The sequence below is a fragment of the Talpa occidentalis genome, unplaced genomic scaffold (genome assembly GCF_014898055.3).
Source record: "Talpa occidentalis isolate TD23 unplaced genomic scaffold, MPIMG_talOcc4v2.1 talOcc4.13, whole genome shotgun sequence".
Classification (NCBI taxonomy): domain Eukaryota; kingdom Metazoa; phylum Chordata; class Mammalia; order Eulipotyphla; family Talpidae; genus Talpa; species Talpa occidentalis.
In genome coordinates this window covers 36,732,876-36,758,278 of record NW_023601322.1, presented here as the reverse complement: position 1 = coordinate 36,758,278, position 25,403 = coordinate 36,732,876, and the positions used below count along the sequence as shown (strand labels likewise).

The 25,403-nt window shown below is 33.4% G+C and overlaps 1 protein-coding gene across 4 annotated transcripts in view; it reads right to left on the bottom strand.

The window, feature by feature from the left end:
• The window catches only part of SS18 (SS18 subunit of BAF chromatin remodeling complex), a 66,826-nt gene that overhangs the window by 29,375 nt on the left and 12,048 nt on the right, over positions 1-25,403 (bottom strand). For 3 of the 4 annotated variants that reach the window (XM_037508709.2, XM_037508711.2, XM_054694123.1), the window contains 2 exons: positions 6,107-6,260; positions 2,662-2,883 (listed from right to left, as the gene is read on the bottom strand). In XM_037508709.2, the coding sequence (XP_037364606.1) occupies positions 2,662-2,883; positions 6,107-6,260 (376 nt within the window). The remainder of the gene's footprint in view (positions 1-2,661; positions 2,884-6,106; positions 6,261-25,403) is intronic. The other variant, XM_037508710.2, reaches the window with a different exon arrangement.

Here is a 25,403-nt window from a genome sequence, read left to right as displayed (position 1 = left end):
AAAGTGAGAGAATTCACCAGAACCAAAGCAGGGAGCAGAATAGGCAGACTGACAGGTACACTGCTGAGGGGAGCAGCGGGCGGCAGGAGAGGTCTGCGTGCCATGTGGGACCCTCGCCCGGTGGCTGGGGATCGAACCAGCACTGCAGAGGCTGCGGGCAGCTTCGCAACCCATTGCTCAACCGCTGCACCACCGGAGAGGCCCAGATTAGAACAGTTTTTACTGTAAAATTTGTAGTTGGCTTTATAAAGGTAGCTTAGAAAATATTCTATAATAGGGCCTCCCTTTTGGCGCAAGGTGTGAGACACAGCCTATGAAGCTGTCCGCAGCCACTGCATCATGAGTTCAATCCCCAACCAGGGAGCTGCCCACATGGCGCAGTAGACCTCTCCTGACTTGCCCACTGCTCCCCTCAGCAGTGTATTGCAGTTGATCTGCCTGTTCTGTTCCCCACTCTGTCTCTGGAGAGTCCTCTCACCCCCCAAGCCTCTGGCCTGTACCCCAGTTCTTGTATGCATAAATAAATAAGTCTTTAAAAAAAAAGAAAACATTCTATAATAAAATGAATATTAAAATTAACATGAAACTTTCATGTTAAGCAATATTTCTCATCAAACAGATACCATAGTTGAAATATTTTATAAGTCATTAAGGTAATTAAATAAAGTAAATATGGCCAAAATCTTATATAGCTTTTTCTTTTTTCATTTTTTGGTAACTGCAATATTCTTTGTTGTTCTTTTCATTCTGAAATATCAAAACTTAACTGAAAAGCTTTTTATTTACCTGAAGAGATTTTTTAAATATTGAAAATATTCTCACTGACTTTCTACTCCATTTCCTCTTTTGAAAAGCGACTTTTATTTCTTTAAATTTTATTTCTTTTTTTTTAAGATTTATTTTATTTTGTCTACACATGCAAGAACTGAGGTATAGGCCTGAAGTACCAGGGGTGAGAAAATTCATCAAAAACTGAGTGGGGAGCAGAAAAGGTGGATCTACTAAAGTACATTACTGAGAGAAGCAGCAGGAGAGACAGGAGCTGTCTGCTGCACCATGTGGGTTAGATGCCTGGCCAGAGATTGAACTCATTATGCAATGGCTGGCCATAGCTTGACAGTGCTGAGATTTTAACCCCTGAACCACCAGAGAGGCCTCTCTTTTTATTTTCTTGAAATAGATCCCAACATCTTCACTTTCTATATAGTATATTTTCCATTAATTAATTCATAAATTAGAGGAACAAAACCAAAAGTAATATAACCATTGTAATAAAAGGAGAAATTATACATTAATACACAATATGGTATTTTGAAAAATATAAGTCCCAAGGTTTTGAAAAAAATTCCTATACATAGTCCTCCCCACTTTTATCCAAAACCAGTAACTATTTTCTACATGAACAATGTTGCATGCATTATTGTTTTGAAGATTTTCTTCAAATCTTACATCAAACCTTGCTACAGCAACATTCATTTTTGTGTCCAAATTATCTTTTTTTTAACTATCGTTTCTAAGAAGTATGCCATCATCACTATAGCTACAGCTAGAATCACTATCAATTTTCTTGCTCTCCTAGTAATCAAACTGCACATAGAAACATTTGAACTCTAATCTTTTGATCTATAAGTGACTGGATCTTGTTATTGTTTTGAAACTTTAACTGATCTAGTAAAAGAAAAGAAGATATCCTTATCATGGGCATTAAACTAAATGGGGGGGAAATACCGCAGCAAATGCAAGTTTAGTAAAACTACATTCATTGACAGTTTATTCAATTATCTTCCTTTGTTTTCAGTAGATCTCATAAAAATTAAAGAAAACGTCTGTTTAAAATTAGAATATATTACTTCATAACAAATAATTATCAAAAGATGAACATTAAATTCCTTTATCTAGGGATTATTTTAGTGATTTATTTTTCATAAGCAAAATCTAGAAGATTTTATTGCAACTACATTTAAATCCATTTTATACTCTTAATCTTAACCATACTGTGTAACTAAAATTGCTTTAAGTTGGCAATATGCCAAATGTTTTAACAGGCAATTAGTAGAACAGAGCGCCACTTACTGGTGTTTAGCTATTATTCACAAGAATACTTAAAAGAGAAACATGATAATTTCATTCCGAGGTTGGTAATTAACTTTAACAGACTCACTAAGACTAGAAGAAAACAATACACCTCTACTTAATATTAATAACAAATTATATTAAAATTACCTTTTAGTACTAAAATACAGCATCAAAAAACCTCCACATAGCTCAAGAGAATGTCACAAAAACTAATATAGCCTTAATCAGTGAAACAAACCAGAGTATGATTTTAAAAGGATTACAGTTATAAAGACAACTATATTTTCTCAAATTTCTCATTCTAAACTAACTGTTTGGTTACCCATTGCTCAGCTTTAAAAGAAAATCCAAAAATGCAGAATCTCAAACTGTGCAAAGGTCAGCTAAAAAAGCTAAATTAAGCAATTTCTAATATAAAAAAATTATTTTAAGCTGATTTCAATCTCAAAGTTCCCTTTCTAAAGGTATGATTGTCACTGACTACAAACATTTTTATGACTCAACTAACAATTTAAAAGAATTGTTTCATTTCCAAAGACTAGTGTGCCATAAACAGTTAAGAAAAAAAGCATAGAACTTATTTACCTTGGTTTGGCTGCATATTCATATTTGGTCTGGGACCATAGTTTCCCATTGGTTGCCCTTGACTCATCGTCATTTGATTCTGTACTGGCATGCTCTGCGATGATGGCACGGAATGGTTATAACCTCCCATGGATCCATGGCTACTTGAAGGCATGTTTATGGAACTATTTGTAATATTGATTTGATTGGGTCCAGGTCCCTGCATAGGCATATGGGTAGGCCCTTTGAAGAAAAGTGATCAGACCAAAGTATGAAAGTTAAAAGTGATGATCTACATGAAACTACTTTGCAAAGCTTTTCATTTTTTTTTGCATTACCGTACTACCAAACAATAACCTGAATATTTACATATAGCAAAGTAAATGTTTTACATGATAAAGAGCAAATACTGTGAAGTGGATGTTATTCCTTTTACAGATTAAGAAATTGATGCTTTTCAAAAGCCAGAAACATTCTGAAAAGAATAATGAGGAAGACTAGCTTTATTAAAGAGCAAAACATATAAAGCTAGAATAATTAAAAGTATACAGCACAAGCAAAGAAATGAATTAGCAGATTGGTGGAACTAGAATTAAGAGTAGACCCTATAAATAGACCCAGGTGCATAATTTAGTAAATGATAATAGTGGTGGTATTAATTACCATTGGGCAAAAGAAAGAAATTCAATAAATGGTGTAGTGATGAGAGTAGCAATCTGGAAAAAAATAAGTAATATCCCTACCTCATTCTTTCCATCAAAACTAATTCCAGTAAGTAAAACTAAACACTAAAAGAGAAGAAAGTAAAAGAAAGAAACCATAAAAATGAACTCCAAAAGGGAGGATTTCTAAAACAATCTTGGAAGTAGAAGAGCTTTCTAAAATATACCACAAAACCGAGAGCTGTATGTCAAGCAATTTGGCAGTAACTATTTTAGAATACATATACCTTTAACCCAGCAATTTTAGTTTTATGAGTTTGTCCTAAAATATACAAGCTTGTGTGTACCTATGTATGGATAAAAATGTGTGTTTGTTTATAAAAACATACAGGTACATTCATAGGAGCATAACTTTCAATACCAAAAGACTTTAAAATAACTTATTTCTCTTTGAGAATTGTTCAAGTAAATTAGAAATATCCATTTAAAAAAAGAGTGCAGTGCAGGTCACCAAAAAGAATGAAGTAGTTCTTTACCTTACTAGGTGGTCTCAAAAATTTATTTTTCTACATAAACTGTCTCCAAGATCCATCTTTCAAAGGGAAAAAATATGCTACTGATTATGTATTTTTGAAAAAATGAATGAAAAGAAAAAGAATGTGTGTGTGTGCAGACAATTATGTTTTGTAGGAAAATATACACTAGTGACACTCTGGACCAGTGTTGAAAGAGGTAAGGGCTATTTGTTTCGGTACCTTTTGATTTTGGGAACATACACATGAACTATTAGGCTTTTTTTAAAAAATCGGTTATACTTTAAAAAGGAATCTGAAACTAATAGCATATAAGGAGCTCTGCAACTTAGATTATAAAATAACTAAAACAAAACTAAAATAGGAAATTAAGAGCCTAGATAGAAATTTATGTGTACAAAAAGGTTGGCTAAATGTTATATGGAACATAGTAAATAAAGAAAATATAAGTGACTAGACTTCCAATTTTTCCTACTTTCAATTTCTCTTTTAACTATAAATTGTTTTGGAAATTATACAGTATTCTGACCATTTAGATCAAAACTGGTTGAAAATCTCTGGCTTGTAAAAAATAGAACTACTCCAAATGATCACACACAGAAACTAAAATGTCATGTTAATAATTGTATCACTGCTCAACTGCTTCTTCTGTCTCAGGCTTCAATGTTATATGGAGAAAATAAAATCGGAATTAAAGGTACCACCACGAAAAGTTATAAAACTCCTACTTGCTAACCTACATTAACACTACCCTTCCTGTTCTAAAAACAATGTGTTCTGATGAACTAAATGTAAATTCAGCATGAAGAGTCCCCCTCACTATAAGCTGACAACTATTTATGTCTTTATCCCTTCTCCATGCAGAATGTGAGCCATCTATAATGGCAAAATCTTAGCAGGAAATAGGAGATAAACCATCCAAACACCATTATCCTTCTATATAACCCATGCTACCTGGCCTCTTTTACTCTACAGATCCTCCAATTACATTTTCTAACCCACAGTCCCTACACATACCACCCTAAGGGTACTCATTAATAATTTTACAAATAAATTGCTTTGTCATTTTAATTTACTTTCACTATTATTTGTATATTTTCTTTTTGTTTATGTTTCTTTTTGTTTATGAAAATAACATTTGCCTTTAGAAAGTAAAGGTACTGTCATATAAATTTAAAAACCCCAGCAAAAGTGGGTACAGGTGACTGCAGTTGTTGTAAAAACAAAATAATTTAAATGTATTTTTCCAATTCAAAATTCAAAAGTGCAAAAGCTAACTAAATTAGCACCCAATGAGCTGAAAGTTATTGGTATTTTAAGGGACTAAACTTTAAAATAAGTGAAAAGGAACTGCTCATTATGCTCATTATACAAGAAAGCGGATTACTTTTCAATTTTTAACTTTGCTTTATATATCAACTTCCATGATTATATTATGCTATAAACATACTTATGTTTATAAACATGTTTCTATTATGCTATAAACTGAATAATAGTATCGCATACTATTGCTTCATTTCAATAGTATGAATGAGGAAATATTAAAGATAGCAATTCAGGACCTTTTTTATTTAAAGAATTATTTATTTACATTCCACAACAGCTGGAGTGTAGGTCAGAGGTTTTAGGGGGGTGAGAGGATTCACTAGAGACAGAGTGAGGAGCAAAAGAAGCAGACTGATTGAAGTACACTGCTGAGGGGAGCAGCAGGCAAGATAGGAGAGGTCTGCTGCGCCATATGGGTTAGCTCCCTGGTCAGGGATCGAACCTGCACTGCAGTGGCTACTGATAGCTCCATAGTGCTGAGACTTAACCCCTTACATACCAGGGAGGTCCTTCAGGGACTGTTATATTTCTTTTCCTGAGCAATCTAGTTTCTAAGATCAATAAATTTTTAAGTAAATACAAAACTCAGGGAAACATTATAATACCTTATTATAAATAGATTTTAATTCTTAAGTCATGGTACAATGCCTTTTTTTCCAAAAAGCTTCTAAAGCCAGCTGTATTGCATAGTTTCAGACAGACTAAATTTAGCCAGTTCTGTTCATCAGAGGAATGCTGTATGTCAGCTACATCAAAGCCCAAGGGCAGCCTGATAAACACTGAATACAGGTCACGTAGCTCTGTAGCTAACAAACTCTAAGAGAGCTTGTACTCGAGGGCATTCAAAGCAGTTTTGTCATCAACAATCTAGTATCCCTTGAGCCCCCATGTCGTTTCAGTTGCTAAGCAACTCTGGTGTTAATGTCTTAGAGGAGAAAAACTTACCAGGCATCTGGCCGTTCATCTGGTTCTGCATGTGTGGTGCAGGAGGACCCCCACCTACCATTCCATCTGAAGGCATGTTGTGAGAGCGTGGAGGTGGGGGAGGGCCACTCTGATTCATCGCTCCAGGACCCATAGGCATATTCTGTGTGGGTGGCTGAAAGAAGACAGTTTAGTAAGGAAACAGGCTAACATATTAAAGATGCATATGATACAACAGTTAACTATATTATTAAATTGGATAGAAAAAAAAACACAAAATAGTTCAATTTATTCTAATACATCATATTTAATATACACGCAAAACTTCATAAGATCACCAGCATAAACATGCATCATCTGACCACCCTGGACTAAAAGAAAGCAATTAAAGCCACTTTGCAAAATCTCAGTAGTAAAATTAAACTTTTAATGTTCTATACCAAAAAAAAAAATCTCATTCATTATATATAAAGATTTCTAATGTGTTTATTGTTATTTAAATTACACTTAAAAAATTAAGTCTCAAAAAAATTAAGTCTCCCTTTATTATTGATATATTGATGGATTTTACCTGAAAAGACATGATAGCAAAAACTATAAATGGACCAGAAGGCCTCAAATGTTCTATATTTTATACTATCCAAAGGGAGAAAAGTGGTCTCAGCATTTCATACTGTTGGGGGCTGGGGGGGAATTGTTTTGGCAGGGGCAGTGTTTTAAAACATGAAGACAGTTCAGTCCAACATTTTTGTGCCGACTACTCTGGAAACATTACTGATGGCCTCCAAGGGTACAGAGACAGCTGCCTCAAAAGGATGCCTTTGGCAAATTTCCTAATGAAAGTGTGAAGAAAATCACTGAATAACCTTGAGAGTTCACAAAAGGACGAAAGGAAAAACACAGATACAAGGTGGTCTGCAACACCTGGCTCCCTTATATTTGGGTGGAGAAAGCAAATATTTAGTTTCTTTCCAATCCCCCATTTTTAAGCCTAGAGGAGGGTTGGTAAGTATTATTCTATAGAGTTCTATTTCTGCCTTCTTTCTCTACTTCTCTAGATTGTAAACATTTATGTCTATTCCTATAACCTCATTCTCTTCCTCCCACAATTTAGATAGCCAGTTAGTTACTGTGTGTATCTTTCCTGATTTTGTGAACAATACTCTCTGGTACGCAAAAAAACATACACTGTTCTTTAGTCATCACATGAAACACTAACATCTCCAACCACTTAATACTTAGTAACATTTACAAAAATTACCAAGTGCTACTGTAATAGCACCCACTTAAAATTCAGATACTCAATTTCTTCACTACTAAATTCAGACAGTAATTATTCTTTATTAGATGTCTTTCATCAATTCTCACCTCAAACTCTTTATTTTTTAAACACTTCACTGCTTATTTTTTGAACACTTAAGTTTTAAAAAAAATTACCGAACATCAACTTTGCCACATCTTACTTTTAGTTTTTCCTACTCTTCAACATGACTCACTATGACCCTTTTCTGTTTGAAAAAAATAATCCTCTAATCTTATCAAAATTTCTCTTGGAAATTCATGTTTTCATTCAGTAGGAATCAATTATTCATTTTCTTGTGATTCAATTCATAAAAGATCAGTATCTGCAGTTCCCATAATAAAAGAGAGTAACTTGTATCAAATTAACCCACCTGCTAATAAGAAGTTACAAAATCTAGACAATGTAAAAAAAAAAAAAATTGAAGGCATCAAAGAGCAACATACACAGAGAAGAACAGGAGGGGTTACAACACTTGAAATAAGGAAAGCATTGAAGATCAGCTCTACAATTACCTTGGCTTTTTCCTTGACTTTGCTGTGTAACAGGGAAACAGAGCCCAAGTCTAGAAAGCTGCAGTCCTACTGGACTGAGGATAAGAGAGAAGTTTCTGGCTACCACAGAGCTAAAAACTACAGAACAGAGAGGAAGAAAGAACCACAAAGAGGACATTAAAGGAAATAAGAATTAAGAGGCTAAATATCTTAAGCAGAGATTTGTTTCTGCCCAATGCTACGGAGACAAAGATTGAAGGACATGCCCCACAAAGTTGGAGAGCCCTTCATAAACAACTAAGCTTTGTGCTGAGATGCTGAGACTTCAGCACAGTCTCTCCTCCTTAGATTAAGGTCAAAATGGAAATAGAGCAATCCAAACAAGTCTTATAAATCAATCCTCAGTAGGCTCAGTCATCTCAGAGTAGTTAGCCTACCACTTAACTATCTTGGAAGAAAAATAATACCAAGTAAAGCCTATATAATAGTTCATCCATGTCTGACATTTCAATTAAGAATTACAAGGCATTCTAAAAAACAAAAATAAGTGGTTAATACCCATTACCATGACTATAACAATTAAAAAAAAGAGAGAAGAACAAGTATAGGCAAGGCAGTGGAGGAAGCAGAAAAGGATAAGGCTGTTGTGAAAAACAATTTGATAGCTCCTCAAAATTTAAACGTAGATTTATAATATCACCTAGCAATTCCACTCCTGTTTAGACCCAAAAGAATTAAAGATGTATTTACACAAAAACATTACTATAAAAAAAGTACATGAAAGTTTACAGTATCATTATTCACAATAGCCAAAAAAGTAGAAAAAATCCAAATGTCAATCAGATGATACACGAATAAACAAAATGTGGCATATGTAACCACATAAAAGAATATTATTATGTCATGAAAAGACTTCAGTATTGATAAATACCACAAAGTGGATAAACACGAAAATACTATGTTAAAATGAAAGAAGTCAGACTCAAAAGACCACAAATGGTATAATTCTATTTATATGAAATGGCCAAAATAGGTGATTCCAGAGAGACATCAAGTAGATATTTCCAGGAGATAGGCAGGGAGGGGAATTAAGATTGACTGTCAATGGGAACAAAGTTTCTTTGGGGGATGATAAAAATGTTTTGGAATTATATAGTGGTACTAGTTGTACAACACTAGATATACTAAAAACCAATGAATTATGTATTTTAACTGATAAAAATGGTGAATTTTATGTAACATGAATTTTATATCAATTTAAAAAAAAGAACAAATGGACCACCAAGAAATAACAGAAAATAGAAAATAAAAACACATAGACTATTCATATTTTGGAATTACTAAGAGATTTTAAAACAACTGTCACTGATATATTCAAGGGGGTAAAAATGAATGGATGGAGATTTCCAACAAAGTGCTAGAATGCTTAGAAGAGTTTTAAGTGAAAACTCCAGAACTGGACAATACAGCCACTGGATTTAAGCTGATCTTTTTTTTTTTTTTAGGGACCCTCGCCGGTGGCCGGGGATCAAACTGGCGCTGCAGAGGCTGCAGGCAGCCTTGCAACCCAGCACTCAACTGCTGCACCACCAAGGGAGGCCCTAACCACTGGATTTAAGAACTCATAGTTCAGAAACTGCAAAACAGAGGACTGGTGAAGAGACAAAACATGACACACCATGAGATATAAGAGAAAGAACAGAAAATATTTTTTAAAGGTGTAAAGACATGTAAACATGGAGAAAAGGTCTAAATATACATGTTCTGGAGTTATAAAACTTGAAGAGAAAATGAAGCAATAAACAATATTTCAAGAATACTGGATTGAAGAATTTCAAAATTAATAAAAGACATGAGTCTCTAGCAAATGTATGATGTTCTATGAACCTCAGCAGGATACAAAAACAAAACACACCTAGACACATCAGAATCAAAGTCTTAAACACCAAAATCAAAGAGAAAAATCTTAAAAAGCAACTAGGGGAAAGTAAGATACATTACCATCCAGGTAACAGCACTAAGACTAAGAACCAATTTTTTATCAGAAATAATGGGAACAGAAGACAATAAAACGACATCTTTAAAGTGCTATGGGGGCCTCTCTGGTGGTGCAGGCAGTTGAGTGCTGCAGTGCTGTGAAGCGGTCCACAGCATCTGCAGTGCCAGTTCGATCCCAGCCAGCCTCAGAGCAACCCACATGGCGCAGCAGACGTCTCCTGTGTTGCCCGCTGCTCCCCTCAGCAGTGCATTTCGTCAGTCTGCCTGTTCTGTTCCCGGCTCTGTCTCTGGTGAATCCTCTCACTCTCCCACGCATTTGGCCTGTACCCCGGTTCTTGTATAAATAAAATAAATCTTTAAAAAAAAATAAAGTGCTAGGTCTCCCCAGTGGCGTAGCAGTTGAGCACTGGGCTATGAAGCTGCCTGTAGCCTCTGCAGCGCCAGTTCGATCCCTGGCCGCTGGGTGGGGGGTCCTACATGGCGCACAGACCTCTCCTGCCACCCGCTGCTCCCCTCAGTAGTGTACCTCATCAGTCTGCCTGTTCTGCTCCCTGCTCTGGCTCTGGTGAATTCTCTCACCCTCCCCTGCTTCTGACTATACCCAGTGCATGTATAAATAAATAAATCTTTAAAAAAAAAAAAAAATCATTGTTATTAAAAAAAAATTTTAAAAAAGTGCTAAGATTTTTTAAAAAATAAGTAAAAATCAACAAACCAACCTAGATTCCTACACAAAGAAAAATATTCAAGCATGAAGATGAAATAAACACAATGAACAAAAGCTTTCTTGTTACAAGTGAAAGAAATATCAGACTAAAAGAAACGCAAAGAAAATGATGACAAAAGGAAGTATAGAACTGAACAGAATGTGAAGGTATTTGGATAAATATAATATTGACAACTGAAATAACAGAAACAATGACTTCTATGTACAAGTAAAAAATATATGACTAGACTAATCCAAAAGATAGAGGATAAATGTTCAGTTGTCATAAGGTTCTTGTATTTTCTAGTTAAGTATCAAACACACAAATTTAGACTGGAATCTAATAAAAGCTGCACATATAATCTCCGACAATGACTTTAAAATGCATACAGACATACCCGTACAAAAAAATGTATACTAAAAAACTAGTAGAGGAAAAAAAAAATAATGCTTGGTAATTCAAAATAAGGCAAGAAAGGGACAAAAAAAAGTATTAAGATTAACAGCCTAAAACCCTACTTTTTCACATTCTACATTAGATGTACACAGAACCATCATTCCATTAAGTATTACTAGACTGGATCTTAAAAAACACACAATATTTTGCTTATAACAGATCCACTTTAAATGTAAGGGGACAGATATATTTTTTAAAAAGGCAGGAAAAGATACACCAAACACTAATCAGAAGTATGTTAATATCACTATGTTTATACCAGATAGTTGATTCAAAGTACTATTTCAGATACTTGATATTTTATTGTGATTACAGGATCAATTCTATGGAATATGTAACAATCACAAATTTATATACATTTCATAACACAGCCTCAAAGTCTATAAGCAGAAATTAACAGTACCAAAAGGTGAAACAGAATAATCCATAACTGAAGAGATTTTAATATACTTCTCCCAGTAGTTGACCCAACAAGGAAACAAAAATCTAATTAGTATATATAGAATAGTATAAACAATAGCATATTCTTCTCAAGTACTCATGTAACATAGATTAAACTAGAGCATATATTGGACCACAGCAAATAAAAAAAAAATAATTTAAATTATATGAAACTTGTTTCTGAGAACAATAGAATTAATCTAGAAATCAGTAACAAAAAACTAATAACCTACTTGTCAATAAACCACAATGGAAATTGAAAATATTTTTAATTGAATGATAATGAAAATTCAACATCAAAATTTGTGAGATGTAACCATGCTGTGCTAACAGGCCAAGTTATAACTTTAAAATACACATGCAGCATGTTTGAGAAAAGCTGAAAAATTAATGATACAAGATTCCTGCAATAGCTAGGAAAAAACAATCAAACCCAAAGTAGTACAATGAAGGAAAAAACAGATGAACTCAAATGAATCATATTTGAGAAAAAAGGAGGGAAGAGGTAAAAAAGGAGAATTCTCAATTTTTTGTGTGGCCACCAAAACTCTGATACTAAGACCTGACAGGGAAATAATTAAAAAGGAAATTTATAGGTCAAAAATTCTCATGACTAAGAACAAAAAAATCTTAGTCAAAATTTTAGCAAATCAAATCCACACTGTATTAAAAACATGCATATTATACCACTGGTGTTTACCGAAGGAACACAAGCTAATTTTATTTTTGAAAATTAACCAATGTAACTCTCCAAAGTACCAAAATAAATTCCATATAATCATCTCAATAAAGAAAATTAATTAGTAAAATTCTACAATTACTCATAACAAAAACTTTCAAAAGTTAAAGGGAACACCCTTAATCTAATAAATCCAAATTACAAAAAAAAATGCAGCCAACATCATTTTAATGATGAGATACTGGACTTTTTCTCCTTGATTTCAGGAATATATAAAAGACAAATATATCAATGAACACCACATCTATTCAACAAAATCAACACAGTATAAAGAAAAAATAGAAATAAAGTAGAAAAAGTTATAAAGGAATAAAGATTAGAAAAGGAGAAACAAAATTTTCATTCACAGATGATATGACTAAGTGGAGAGAAAACCCAAGAGAATCTATAAAAAAACTGTTAGAGTCAATAAGGTAATTGGATGCAAGTTCAACATATAAAAATCAACTAGCTTTATATTTCCAACAAACTAGAAAATTAAATTTAAAAAATGACAGCACGCCAAAAATTGAATAGTTAAGAACAAATCTAACAAGAGGTTCAAATACCACTACAATGCCACAGAGTTAAAAAAAATTAAACTCAACGGAGGGATATGCCATTTTTATTGACCAGAAGGGCTCAACAATATGAAGATATCATTTTCCCAACGTTAAACTAAAGATTCCATGCTGTCTCAATCAGTTTCCAAGCATGTTTGTGCAGAAATTCATAAGCTGATTCTAAACTTTATATGGAAATGCAAAGGGCCTACAACAGCTAGGACACTCTTGAACTTAACCTGCTATAACAATTAAGATATGTGGTTAGTACAAGGATAGCTAAATAGATCAATAGCAAAGAACAGAGTTGAGAAACAGATTCATGTATATTACATATAGTACTTCACAACAAGACAACTTATATTCAATGGGTAAAATATGATCTTTTCAATAAATAGTATTGGATTAATTGACTATAATATGAACAATGAACCCTGGATCCTAGCTTAGATCATACACAAATTTAATCTTCAATAGATAATGGACACACTTTAAGAAGAAAATACAGGCATATTTTCATGACCTTGAAAAAGAAAATATTTCTTGCTATATACCTGAAATTTATATAATGTTAAAAACCAATGTTACCGCAATAAAAGAGAAATATTTATAAGATACAGAAATAATCATCAAAAAGAGATTGATAAACTGGATTTTATTTAAACTAAAACTGTTCAAAGATGCCATAAAGAGAATGAAAAGTAATTTTCAAACTGGGTGGGAGAAGATATCTGTAATATACGTAGCCAACAAAATATTTGTATCTAAAATATATAAAGAATTCCTTAAGAAAAGACAACCCAATTTTAAAAATAGCGCCCAATCACCTAAGTATCAAATAGAAGAACTCAGTAAATACTTGTTAAATGAAAAAATAATTTCAAATATAAGCAGCCTTTCAAAATAAATCAGGGCCCAGTACCTTTTGGTAACTTTCAAAATGTTTCTTAACTGTCAAAATTGCCTATTCTACCTTCACAACTCCATCTGGAAGTCTATAAGTTATCTGAAACTTAAAATCTCTAACACCAAATCTCTGATATCTCTGCCTACCTCCCTCATCAAATCCCTTAACCCAATAGTTGTAGTTAATGGCAATTTCATCCTGTTGAAAAAACCATGGACACCTTTTTCTTAACTTCATTTTCCTTTAAGACTTTTTTTAAGATTTTTTATTTATTTCTACAAGAACTGGGGTACAGGCCAGAGGCAAAGGAGGGTGAGAGAATTCACCAGAGACAGAGCGGGGAGCAGAACAGGCAGATCTACTGAAATACACTGCTGAGGGGAGCAGTGGGCACGACAGAAGTCCGCCGCACCATGTGGGTATCTCCCTAGCTGGCCAGGAATCAAACCCACGCTGCAGAGGCTGCAGACAAGTTCCTAGCACTGCACTCAAACTGCTACGCCACTGGGGAGGCCCAGAATTCCACTTTCAATTTTAAGAAGACCGCTAATAGTCACAATCTGACCACTTCTACCATGTGGTACATTTATCAAATCATGTCCTCCAGGCTGACTACTGCAGCAGCCCTCCTGACTGGATTCCTTACTCTTTATTTCTATAGTAAATTCTCCACAAAGTTGTCAAAATGAGCCTGTTAAAACATATCAATTCACTCTTCTGCTCAAAATCCTCCAAGAGCTTCCGATTTAGAGTAAATATCAAAGTCCTTACAGTATCCTACAAGGTTCTGTATAACCTGCCCGCCGCAACCATCACGTTGTTCCTTGAATAAGTTAGGCAGTTTCACTTCAGGATCTTTTTGCTTGTGTTTCCTCTGCCTAAAACACTCTATTCTCAAGTCTTTGCTCAAGTCACCTTCCAATGAGTCCTAACCTGATCATTCGATTTCATACTGCAAATTCCAAGTGCTACCCCCAGCATTCTTAACTCATCTCTCCCTGATCTACACTTTCCTTTTCCATAGTCCTTATCTTCTAAGAAACTATGATGTACTTAGATATGCCTGCCTTACTGATTGAATATAAAACCTGAAAGTAGAAATGCTGTCTGCTTAGTTCTGATGTATAAAAAAAACTATCACTATTTCCTGACCCATACATAGTAGGCACTTAATATTTACTAAAGAGTTAATTTTTAAAGTTAAATAACTAACTATAAAATTAAAAATAATTCTCACTAAAATTATCTTCAATGTCTCTTTAGTTCTATTATAAAAACCTGACTGGTTGGATTTTTACACCTAATATTTCCTACTTATTTTCACAGTATCATGATTCTCTAAATTTCCTAAGTGGTTTGGCCCCAGAATGACATACCTACCAATAATACTCTCCCAGTTTTAGTACTAGATTCCCTATTAAATTCAACCTTTATTTTGTGCAACAGAAACACTCCAACCCTAACAAATATGTATTAGACTTTACCTCAGCTCTCAGAAACTATGCCTACCTGAACCTGATACTAATTAGTAAACAATCACCCAATCTTAAAGAACAGAAGGTAAACGCCTTCTTCCCAGATGTGGAGAGTTCTCTCAAATATACTTTCAAAAGCAAACAAAACAAAAATGAATCCACTCCTGATATATGAGCAAACTGAAGGCTTATCACCTGTTAAGAAAACAGGAAGATACTTTTATTTGCTTAATCTTGAATTTATCCTTTGTATTATTTTTACATTGATACCAATCTGGCCAAATTACAAAAGTAGTGTGCAATCATTATAAAAACAGAAACAGTACAAATGGGGACCACAAAAATACAATATGCATACCTCCAGAAACATTTTACAAACTTATATATATGAACATATATATATAGTTCTTTAAAATAGGGTCACACAGTTCTGTGACTTTTTTTATTCTACTGTAGGCATTATTCTTTATTGGTATATAATTCAATCTCATTCGAAAGTATAGAAATGAATAGTGTAAGTTGCAACAGTTTGTTTTTTTTTTAAAGATTTATTGATTGATTGATACATACATACATACAAGCACTGGGTACAGTCAGAAGCATGGGAGGGTGAGAGAATTCACCAGAGCCAGAGCGGGGAGCAGAGCAGGCAGAGGGTCTGAAGTACACTGCTGAGGGGAGCAGCGGGCGGCAGGAGAGGTCTGCGCACCATGTGGGACCCTCCTCCAGTGGCCGGGGAGCAGCCGGGGATCGAACTGGCGCTGCAGAGGCTGCGGGCAGCTTCGCAACCCATCGCTCAACCGCTGCGCCACCAGGGAGGCCCGAAGTTGCAACAGTTTTTAACTCATCCTAATTTGGTTGTTGATTTGTTTTGTTTCTGATTTTGGGTGGGGATTTGCAATTACAAGCATAGCTTAAAATACTCTTGTAATTATTCTGTGCAAATATTTCCAACATTTTCTTTCTTTTTTAGCAATGAAATTCTGCTCCTCATATAGGCACATTACACGTTTTTTTAGTTTCCCTAGTACATCTGGAAGCTACTTTCACTGATATAATACAATTCTGGAAAAAAAAAGTTATACCTACCTACCTACATACATTTATTTGCCTCACAGTAAGATATATCTAATGTCTTTTCATATTTGGACTTAAGTAGACAGACTTCTGAATTTTATATACTATATATATACTGTCTAGCAAACAGTTAATTTTTTTCGAGGATTTTGAAAAGACAAGACAGACAACAACATTGACAAAATGCTCCCCATATTAATCCAGAGAACTGTGCCCCATAAATAAATCTCTACAAAATACAGGGTGCCTTTATTTTGTGAAACTTTCCCTAATCCTCAACAGCAGAACTAATTCATTCTTCTATGTTTCAAATATACTTTAAATAAACAGTGCTTCCATGACAGCATGTACTGTATTACACTGTAGAATTATGAGTTGTCTAATTTCATTTATAGAATGTTTGGCATATAAAAGATTGATTTTACATTTTTAAAACAACCTTCTTCAAAATTTCCGCCTTTGCTTTTATTCCAGCAAAGCCTTTCTTACCTCAAGATCAGATAAATGTTGATGCTTTTATAATAAATCTCATGCAAATAAACATTTCAACTGTAGTCTTACTTCTCTTTATAATACCAAAAAGTTTTAATTAGGCACTTTTAATTGTGCAACACCATACTAGGTACAAGAGAAAGACTTAAAGACCAGCAGTGGCAGGTCAAAAAGAGGAGAGAATTCTGAGAAACAATGTTGCTGACTAAAAGGAATATGTTTATACTATTCACTTGAAATAGGAAATAGGATAAAGAAGGTGTGGACATTTTTTCTCTTACTAGCAGGTAATAACAGTGAAGAGCTGAGGAATATGGTTTTTGTTCATGTTCCGTTAAAAGGTCTGTGGACGTAACCAAATGGATCCCTCTACTGGAAGTAAGATTCATGTTTCACACTCAAGCAACAAAGATAAATATTTAGAAGTCATAAAAGTAGAAGTGGATGCAAAGGTCAGGACATCTAAGAAACCAAGAGTATAGATGAAATCTCCCAGGAAACACATATATAGTATATATAATAAAAATGTTCAAAAAAGAACATCAATATTTGATGGATATGTTAAAGATAGGAGCTAAGCAACCAGAAAGGTACAAAAAGAAAATTATCACAGAAGTCAAATAGCAAAAGTTTCAAAAGAGAAAATAGTCAACATTATCATTCTGGATCAAATAAACATTTTTATGTTTACCATAATACTTAAAGCATTCTTAAAATGATGCCGATATGTAAGGGAAGTTTTCTTTGCAGAATTCCAAATAAAAATTTAACCTTTCACTAAAGAAAAAAGTAATTTAAAAAAAGAAGGTATGCAACAGTGTGTATGGCAAGGTTCTAATTTGCAAAGACAAAGTATGTTTTTATCTTGGTTTTTATTTGCATAAAAAGCAGTAAGAAGCTAGAAATGGGAATATGACTGTTTTGTCATTTTGAATGTATTGTCTATGCTAAGAATTAAGTTAAAATTTACAAATGAAATAACCCTAGTAATCAATAAAATGTTTTTCACTGTTATAAGCATGCATTCCTTCACTTCACTTGGATTACATCTATACATAGTAAGTTCTGTAAATTCAAATTTTAGTGATTTTACATTAGCAGATACTCTGCCAGCATGATAACTGAAGCTGAAGATTAAAATATTATCAATTTTTCTGAAGCTTATGTAAGGAAAGGTTAATCAAGTTCTGCCCATGGGTTGCTCAGAACATCAAGTGTGGCATCACCAAATCGATATAATTTAGGAAATGAGAAACAACATGTAAGATGTACGAACACTTACTCTAAATCAATTTATATTAATAGTCCAGACTTTTTCTTCTTTGTACAGAATGTCTATATTAAACAAAAATTATCTTTAATGAATTTAAAATCAAGAAGTATATCTGGGACTCTTAAAACTTAATACTCATAATGAATTAGGTGAAAAGATAAGCAATTCCAATCAGCTTTCAGCCTTCTTTTAAAGTTAAGAGACATGCTTATTTACTGAATCCTGTGTAAATGGCACTGCTAACAGTCAAGTCTCTTTCTCTTCCCCTTCATATGTGTTTAGTAATTGAATCCTGATAGTCTTACTTCAAATACTCCTGACTCTGACTCTTTCCACTTGCATACTGCCTTCATTATATTAATACTCACTAAGTAACTCCTACATACTAGACACTGTGGTTTATTTTATTTAATCCTCATAATGTTATGTATTATTTCTCATATTGTAAAATTAACCTACGGTACACATCACCACATGAAGGTGATACTACAAGAACAGGAATCATATTTTCCTGAAATTTTTTACATCCTCAGAACACCATGAGTTGCACCATTTAAAAAAAAAAAAAAGAAACATAGTCTTCAATTCTTAGCTGTACACTTGCAAATGTGAGGTTTTTAAAATGTATAATGAAGGTAGAAAAACACTAAACTGTGATTATCCAGGTTCTTTCCAGCTCTAAATTTTTTATTCTATAGAAGTATTTCCAGATTGTATGCCCTAAAATGAACTACCACAAAAGAGAGACTATTCCCCCCAAAATTATATTAATGAATAAAAACTTGATTTAATATTACTTGATTTAATATTAAAACTTGATTTAATATTATTTAATATTTAATTCTCGCCTAAAGCAATGGTGTCTTCCACTTTGTATATGCTAATACTAGCAGATAACAAAAAACAAGTATTAGGCTGAAACTTAAAAATGCAATTTCTGCAAAGTACGCTTGAGAAGGGAAAACCTGTATACACATAACAGTCTTATTTTCTAATGGTAAAACTGTACCTAGTTCATATGATAAAAGTAATTATGTCAACAACTTATGCTGCTTCAGAAACTAATAGCAACTCAGAATCAATATTTAAATGATGTCTCCAATAATTATCAAGGTCCAATACACCTACACTAAAATGAATGTAGAGCAGTGTACATCTTACATTATGTCAATTTTTTTAATGAACATTCAGTCTCTTAACATGTCACCATATCTGGCAGATAACACTGCTTGTGTCTATGCCTGGCTAGAGAATAGGCTTTCCCATTTCTCATTTGCTTCTTCTCAGCTGCAGGCTTAAAATTAAGGAAACAAAATTGTTCAAATATGCATACAGATAAGAACAGTTTCTGTTACAAACTAATTAATGTCTTTGCAATGAAAGAATACAAAGGACCGAACTAAGAAGGCATTATACTGCCTTCATAAGTTTCTCCTTATAGGTTGGTTTTTATTTTTTTGAATTCCTTGTTTTTTGAATTCTTGACTTTTTTTTTTTTTAAGATTTAATTTATTTTATTTATACAAGCACTGGGTACAGTCAGAAGCGTGGGAGGGTGAGAGAATTCACCAGAGCCAGAATGGGGAACAGAACAGGCAGACTGACCAAATACACTGCTAAGGGGAGCATTGGTGTGGCAGAAGAGGTCTGCGTGCCATATGGGACCCCTGTCCAGCAGCCGGGGATCGAACTGGCGCTGCAGAGGCTACGGGCAGCTTCGCAGCCCAGGGCTCAACCGCTGCACCACCAAGGGAGGCCCGAATTCTTGACTTTCTAAGAGAAGACACTATACCCAGTCTACTTCCATATACACAAAACATTACTATATACACATAATTCCTCTTTTGGGGAGAACAAGGTGGGGGGAAAGCTGAACTTACATATAATTATGAGTACATTACCACAACTAGTTTTCCATTCTGGAAAACTTTAGTAAATTCATCCTAAAACATAATTCTTAGGATCAAAATTTCTCAAACTGGTTAGTAACTAGTACATTCTCCCTTTTGGCAAACTGACAGTACTCATTAGATAAAGTTATTATTGTTTTCCCAAATTTACTTTTCTTCCTATTTCACTTGCAATACAGTTTCTTTTCCTCTAATTAGATTTTTCCCCTTTCTCAACCCACTTTTTCCTTATTGGCCAAAATCTGTTCTTTCCCTCACTATGAGAATATATTATTTTTATTCTTTCTAAAATCCCACCTCCTTTGTTTATGCTTCTCAAACATAAACCCCCTATGTTTATGACTTGAGAAGCAAATGACTCCTCAAAATGTTCGTATTTTAGTGAACATCTGATCATATACTTTAAACTCTGACTAATATTAAAAAAAGGACTATAAAAGTGTACTGCCATGTTAAATGAGTCTGAAGTGATAGTAGGTTAATAATGAAAGATGTCTCTTTTCTTGGTAATGGTTTTTAACCAAGTGATGGTAAGATAATATTATGCTTTTCCTGAGTATAAATGAAAGCAGTTTTTAATTATCATTTTTGATCTAAAGGAAAAATGTAAATTATATGCAAAAACGTAAGACTTTATAACTTAGCAACGGATGAGAATGGAATAGTAAATTCTGAATTAGAGATGTCGCTGTGCTCTTATGAATTTCCATGGTAAGCTCAATTTTACCAAACTGGCTTCCAAGAAGCCTGAGGTAGAGCTAGAGAAATGAGTAACTAAATCTCAAGATACATGGAGATCTGACCAAACATTTTGTTTTTTATAAAAGTCAGGGAGAATATGAGACATATTTGAGAAACTGTAATGTTTAAGACATTGACATTTCCACATTTTATGGAGACAATATTACAAATCAAGACAAACTGATAAAATGATATTGCATGGTACTATAAAGAATCTCCACTGGTTGGGTAGAAGGGTTTTAGAAGGGATATCAGAATCACCTGCAAACAATTTGCAAACTGCACCCTTCACTAATTCTCAAGACTGTAGTAAGACTATCTGATGGAAATGTGTCCCTCTCCACCCTTAATGCAACAACTTGAGAATCCTTGCCATAAAGAGTTACTGTTACTGATCAGAACCTGTTGAGACTGTGTCGGCTCTTTCACATGTCCTGGAACAGGAAAAAAAGGTTAAAATCACTGAGTTAGAGGTCACCATGGTGATAATAAGCTAAGTTCTGTCACTTAAACTTAAAGATTTAAAAAGCATGCCAACAATGACAAACCACTGAGGAAATGAATGAAAATAAAATATCTGAAGATCCTTGACAGCATGGGATAATATAAACTATATTCTAATCACTGAAAGAATAGTAAGTATAAGTTTAAAGTATATAACTTCCAAACAAAAAAAAAGAAAAAAGAAAATAATAAAACAATTCATTACAAAGGCAAAAACACAGAAAAAGGGGATATACAACAGATGAGAAAGCACATTGCATGATGGTAGGTTTAAACTCATATGATGACTACACATATGAGTATATAAACAGATTTATGCTCCACTTAAAAGACAAAGATTGCTAGACTGGATATTTTTTTAAACTTACATGTTATTCATCAGACACTTATTTCTAACACAAGAAAACAGAAAGCAGGAGATACCACACAAACACTAAAGAAAGTTGATTGAACTACATTAATATCAGACAAGTAGACATTGAGACAAAACTATTAGTAGAGTTAAGGGATACTTTATAATGATAAATGTTACAAGCAGCACTATTTACAATAGCTAAGATTTGGAAACAACCCAAATGCCCAAAAATAGATGACTGGATCAAGAAGATGTGGTACATATACACCATGGAATATTACTCAGCATTCAAAAAAGATAAACACATGCAATTTGCAGCAACATGGATGGCGATGGAAGGGATCATGCTTAGTGAAATAAGCCAGAAAGAAAAAGAAAAATACCGGATGGTCTCACTCATAGCAGGAATCTAGAAAATTTAAATAAGGGACCAGGAAAAAGAATAACTATAAGAAAGAAAATATCAAAATCAACAAATAACTATGAACAAGAGACACTCTATGGGGGGTGGGGGTGGGGAAAGGAGGGCTTGGGGAAAAATAAGGGGGTTGTAATTGTATGGGGAATATGAAAATAAAATTTAAATTAAAAAAAATTTAAAAAAAATGATAAATGTTACAACCAACCAAAAAGCTGCAACATTTCTAAATATATACCCATCTACAAAAGTGCCTCAAAATATATTAAGCAAAAATCTTAAAAGTTAGAAGAAAAAACTGTCAGTCTATAATTAATAGTCACATGTCACTTAACAACATTGTGCTCAACAATGGATCATATTCGGTCCAGTAGGCTGAGCTATATATATAGCCAATATGATCCAGGTTTGTACCATTTACACTCTACATGACATGCATACAATGACGAAACCACCTAACAATGCATTTCTCAGAACACACCCCATTGTTATATGACACATGACTGTACACTTGTACATTTTAATAATACATTTCTCAACTGATCAAACAAACATCAGAAAAATTTAAAAAATCAGTAGGGCTGTAAAAGATTCAATACCTAACCCAATAAAACATTTATGGGACTACAGACTCAGGGTCTAGAGAATACACATTCTTTTCAAGTATACATGAAACATTTGTAAAACCTAACCATCTGCTGGACCATAAAACAAATCTCAAAGAATTCCAAAGAACTGAAATCATACAAAATGTTATCTAATCATAATACAATGAAGCCAGAAATCATTAAGAAAAGGAAAGTAAGTTCCCATTATGTTTGAAAACTAAGAAATGTGTGTGAACCCATGTATCAATATAATGAATACTATGAGTATTAGAAAATATTTGTAACCAAATATGAATATACTACTCCTCAGAAGTACAATTAAAAGGAAATTTATGCCCTTAAGGATGAAAATTGTTAGTATGGAAGGATGAAAATTGAAGCAGGCATTCATTTCAAATTAAAAAAAAGGGAAAAAAGAAAAAAAACCAGCAAAATGCATCAATAGTGAAAACAAATCCTAAAGATCATAAATTAATCACACTCAAAACAAACAAGAAAAGAATGGTTCACAAAGAGTGGTTCTCAATACAAAGGTCAAAATATTGCAATAAAGATGTCTGACTTTTATTCTATGTTGATATTTATAATGATAGTGCAAAAGCAAGAGGATATAACTGCTGGAGCCTTAAGAATAAATCAAGGAACGAAATTCTACTGTAAATCATTGAACTGACTGTCACATACTACCAGTGAAACAAAAAAAGAGAAAAGTCATTTTCACTAAACTATGTCCTTGATGGAGCAGTAAAAATTATTCATTCATTAAATACTCTGTCAATTAAATATTGTGTGACAAAATGAGAACATAATAAATTTATCTGTCGCATATGAAACTAAGATAAAAGCATTTTGTGACTGAGTTGCTCACTTGTGTAGGCACTGTTTTCATGGAACATTTTCATTCAAAGGAACAATTACTAGACAAACCCTATTTATCGAGCCTATTTGACTTGACGGTACTTGCTCAAAATGAACACAATGAGCCTAAGAAACAACTGACAGCATTGTTGCCAATGATCAAATATGACTTTTCAAGCAAAAACTGGGGTTTGGGAGAACCTGATATCTACTTTCTTGACTTTGACAGCATCCCAATAATACTTATCAGACACTTTGCTCCTCAGATTGGTGGAAATTTCAGTAATTGTTGTTTTGGTATGGTATAATAAAATATATGAGTATTTTAAAAAATGTGCATGAATACAGTGAACTTCAATTTTTCAAATGACCAAAGAATTATTTTCCAAAGTAATGCATGAGTAAAAGATTCATCCAAAATGCATGACAGACCAATGAATTTTAATATACCAGAGCAAAATAAATTATTATAGTTTAAGATTTTATGCTGCAAAAAATCTTTTAAAAAATTATTGAGGGGCTCCCCGGGTGGTGCAGCGGTTGAGCGCTAGGCTGCGAAGCTGCCCACAGCCTCTGCAGCGCCGGTTCGATCCCCAGCCACCGGTGAGGGTCCCACGTGGCGTGACAGACCTCTCCTGCCATGCCCGCTATTCCCCTCAGCAGTGTATTTCTTCATCAGCCTGTCTGTTCTGTTCCCCGCTCTGGCTCTGGTGAATTCTCTTACCCTCCTGCGCTTCTGACTGTACCCAGTGCTTGCATAAATAAATAAATAAATCTTTTTAATAAATAAATAAATAAATAAATAAATGTTGAAATGTGCTTTACTATCAAAGAAGAAAATCAGCAACAATCTTAAAAGGCTACTAAAAAAATTCGTCCATTTTCTAACTCCTTGTCTGTATTGGACAAAATTTTCTTCTTCTTCAACCTAAACATATTACACCAGTTAGAATTCAGAAGTAGGTATGAAAATAATAGCTATTTCTAGTAAACCAAGCATTTAAAAGAAATTCAAATTATAAAGTGTCATTCATATCTCATTAAATTTGTTCTCAGTTATTTTTCCCTTAAAGAATGTTATTTATAAACATGTAATGAGCTTATTATTGTTCAATTTAAATTAACTAATAAATAATTTTATCAGTTTTAACTAAGAGAAAAATCTACAACATATTAACATATATAATCCATGTAAAACTATTGAGTGTCTTCAGCTACTTTTAAAAATAATGGGGTTATGAAAACAAAATGAGAAGTGTTGCAACAGAGAAATCACTAAATAAATGATAACAAAAGGCACAAATATAAGCTATGCTCAAAATAAAAACTGTACCACTACACATCCTGTAGACATTAGAAAGATTTATCATTAACTTTATACCAATAAATCTAAAATTTTAGATAAAATGCTAAGAAGCACAATTTACCAAAATAGACAATTCATACAATAAGAAATAGATAAACTGTCCCATTAACGTGAGAGAAACTCATTAACTTTATACCAATAAATCTAAAATTTTAGATAAAATGCTAAGAAGCACAGTTTACCAAAATAGACAATTCATACAATAAGAAATAAATAAATTGTCCCATAACGTGAGAGAAACTGAGTAAGTAAATGAAAGCCTTCTCACAAAGAAAACTCCAGATCCAGACAGCTTTTCTAAAAAACTATACAATCATTTAAGAAATAACTGCTATGCAAATTCTTCCAGATAAACTGAGAAAATTTTCCAGCTCACTTTATGAAGCTAGCATAAACCTCAAAATAAAACCAGAAAAAAAAGCATAAGAAAAAGAAATTAAAGCTCAATTACACTCATAAACAAAGACATAAAATTCTTGATAAAATTTTAACAAAATGAATTCAGTAATTTTTTAAAACACCATGATCAAGTGAGTCATGAAAAAGTAGGTAAATTTACAAGAATGCAAAACTCAATCTGCATTAAAGAATAAATCAATGTAATTTTCCACATTAACAGGTTAATGAAGAAATAAGTTATGATCATCTCATCAGATG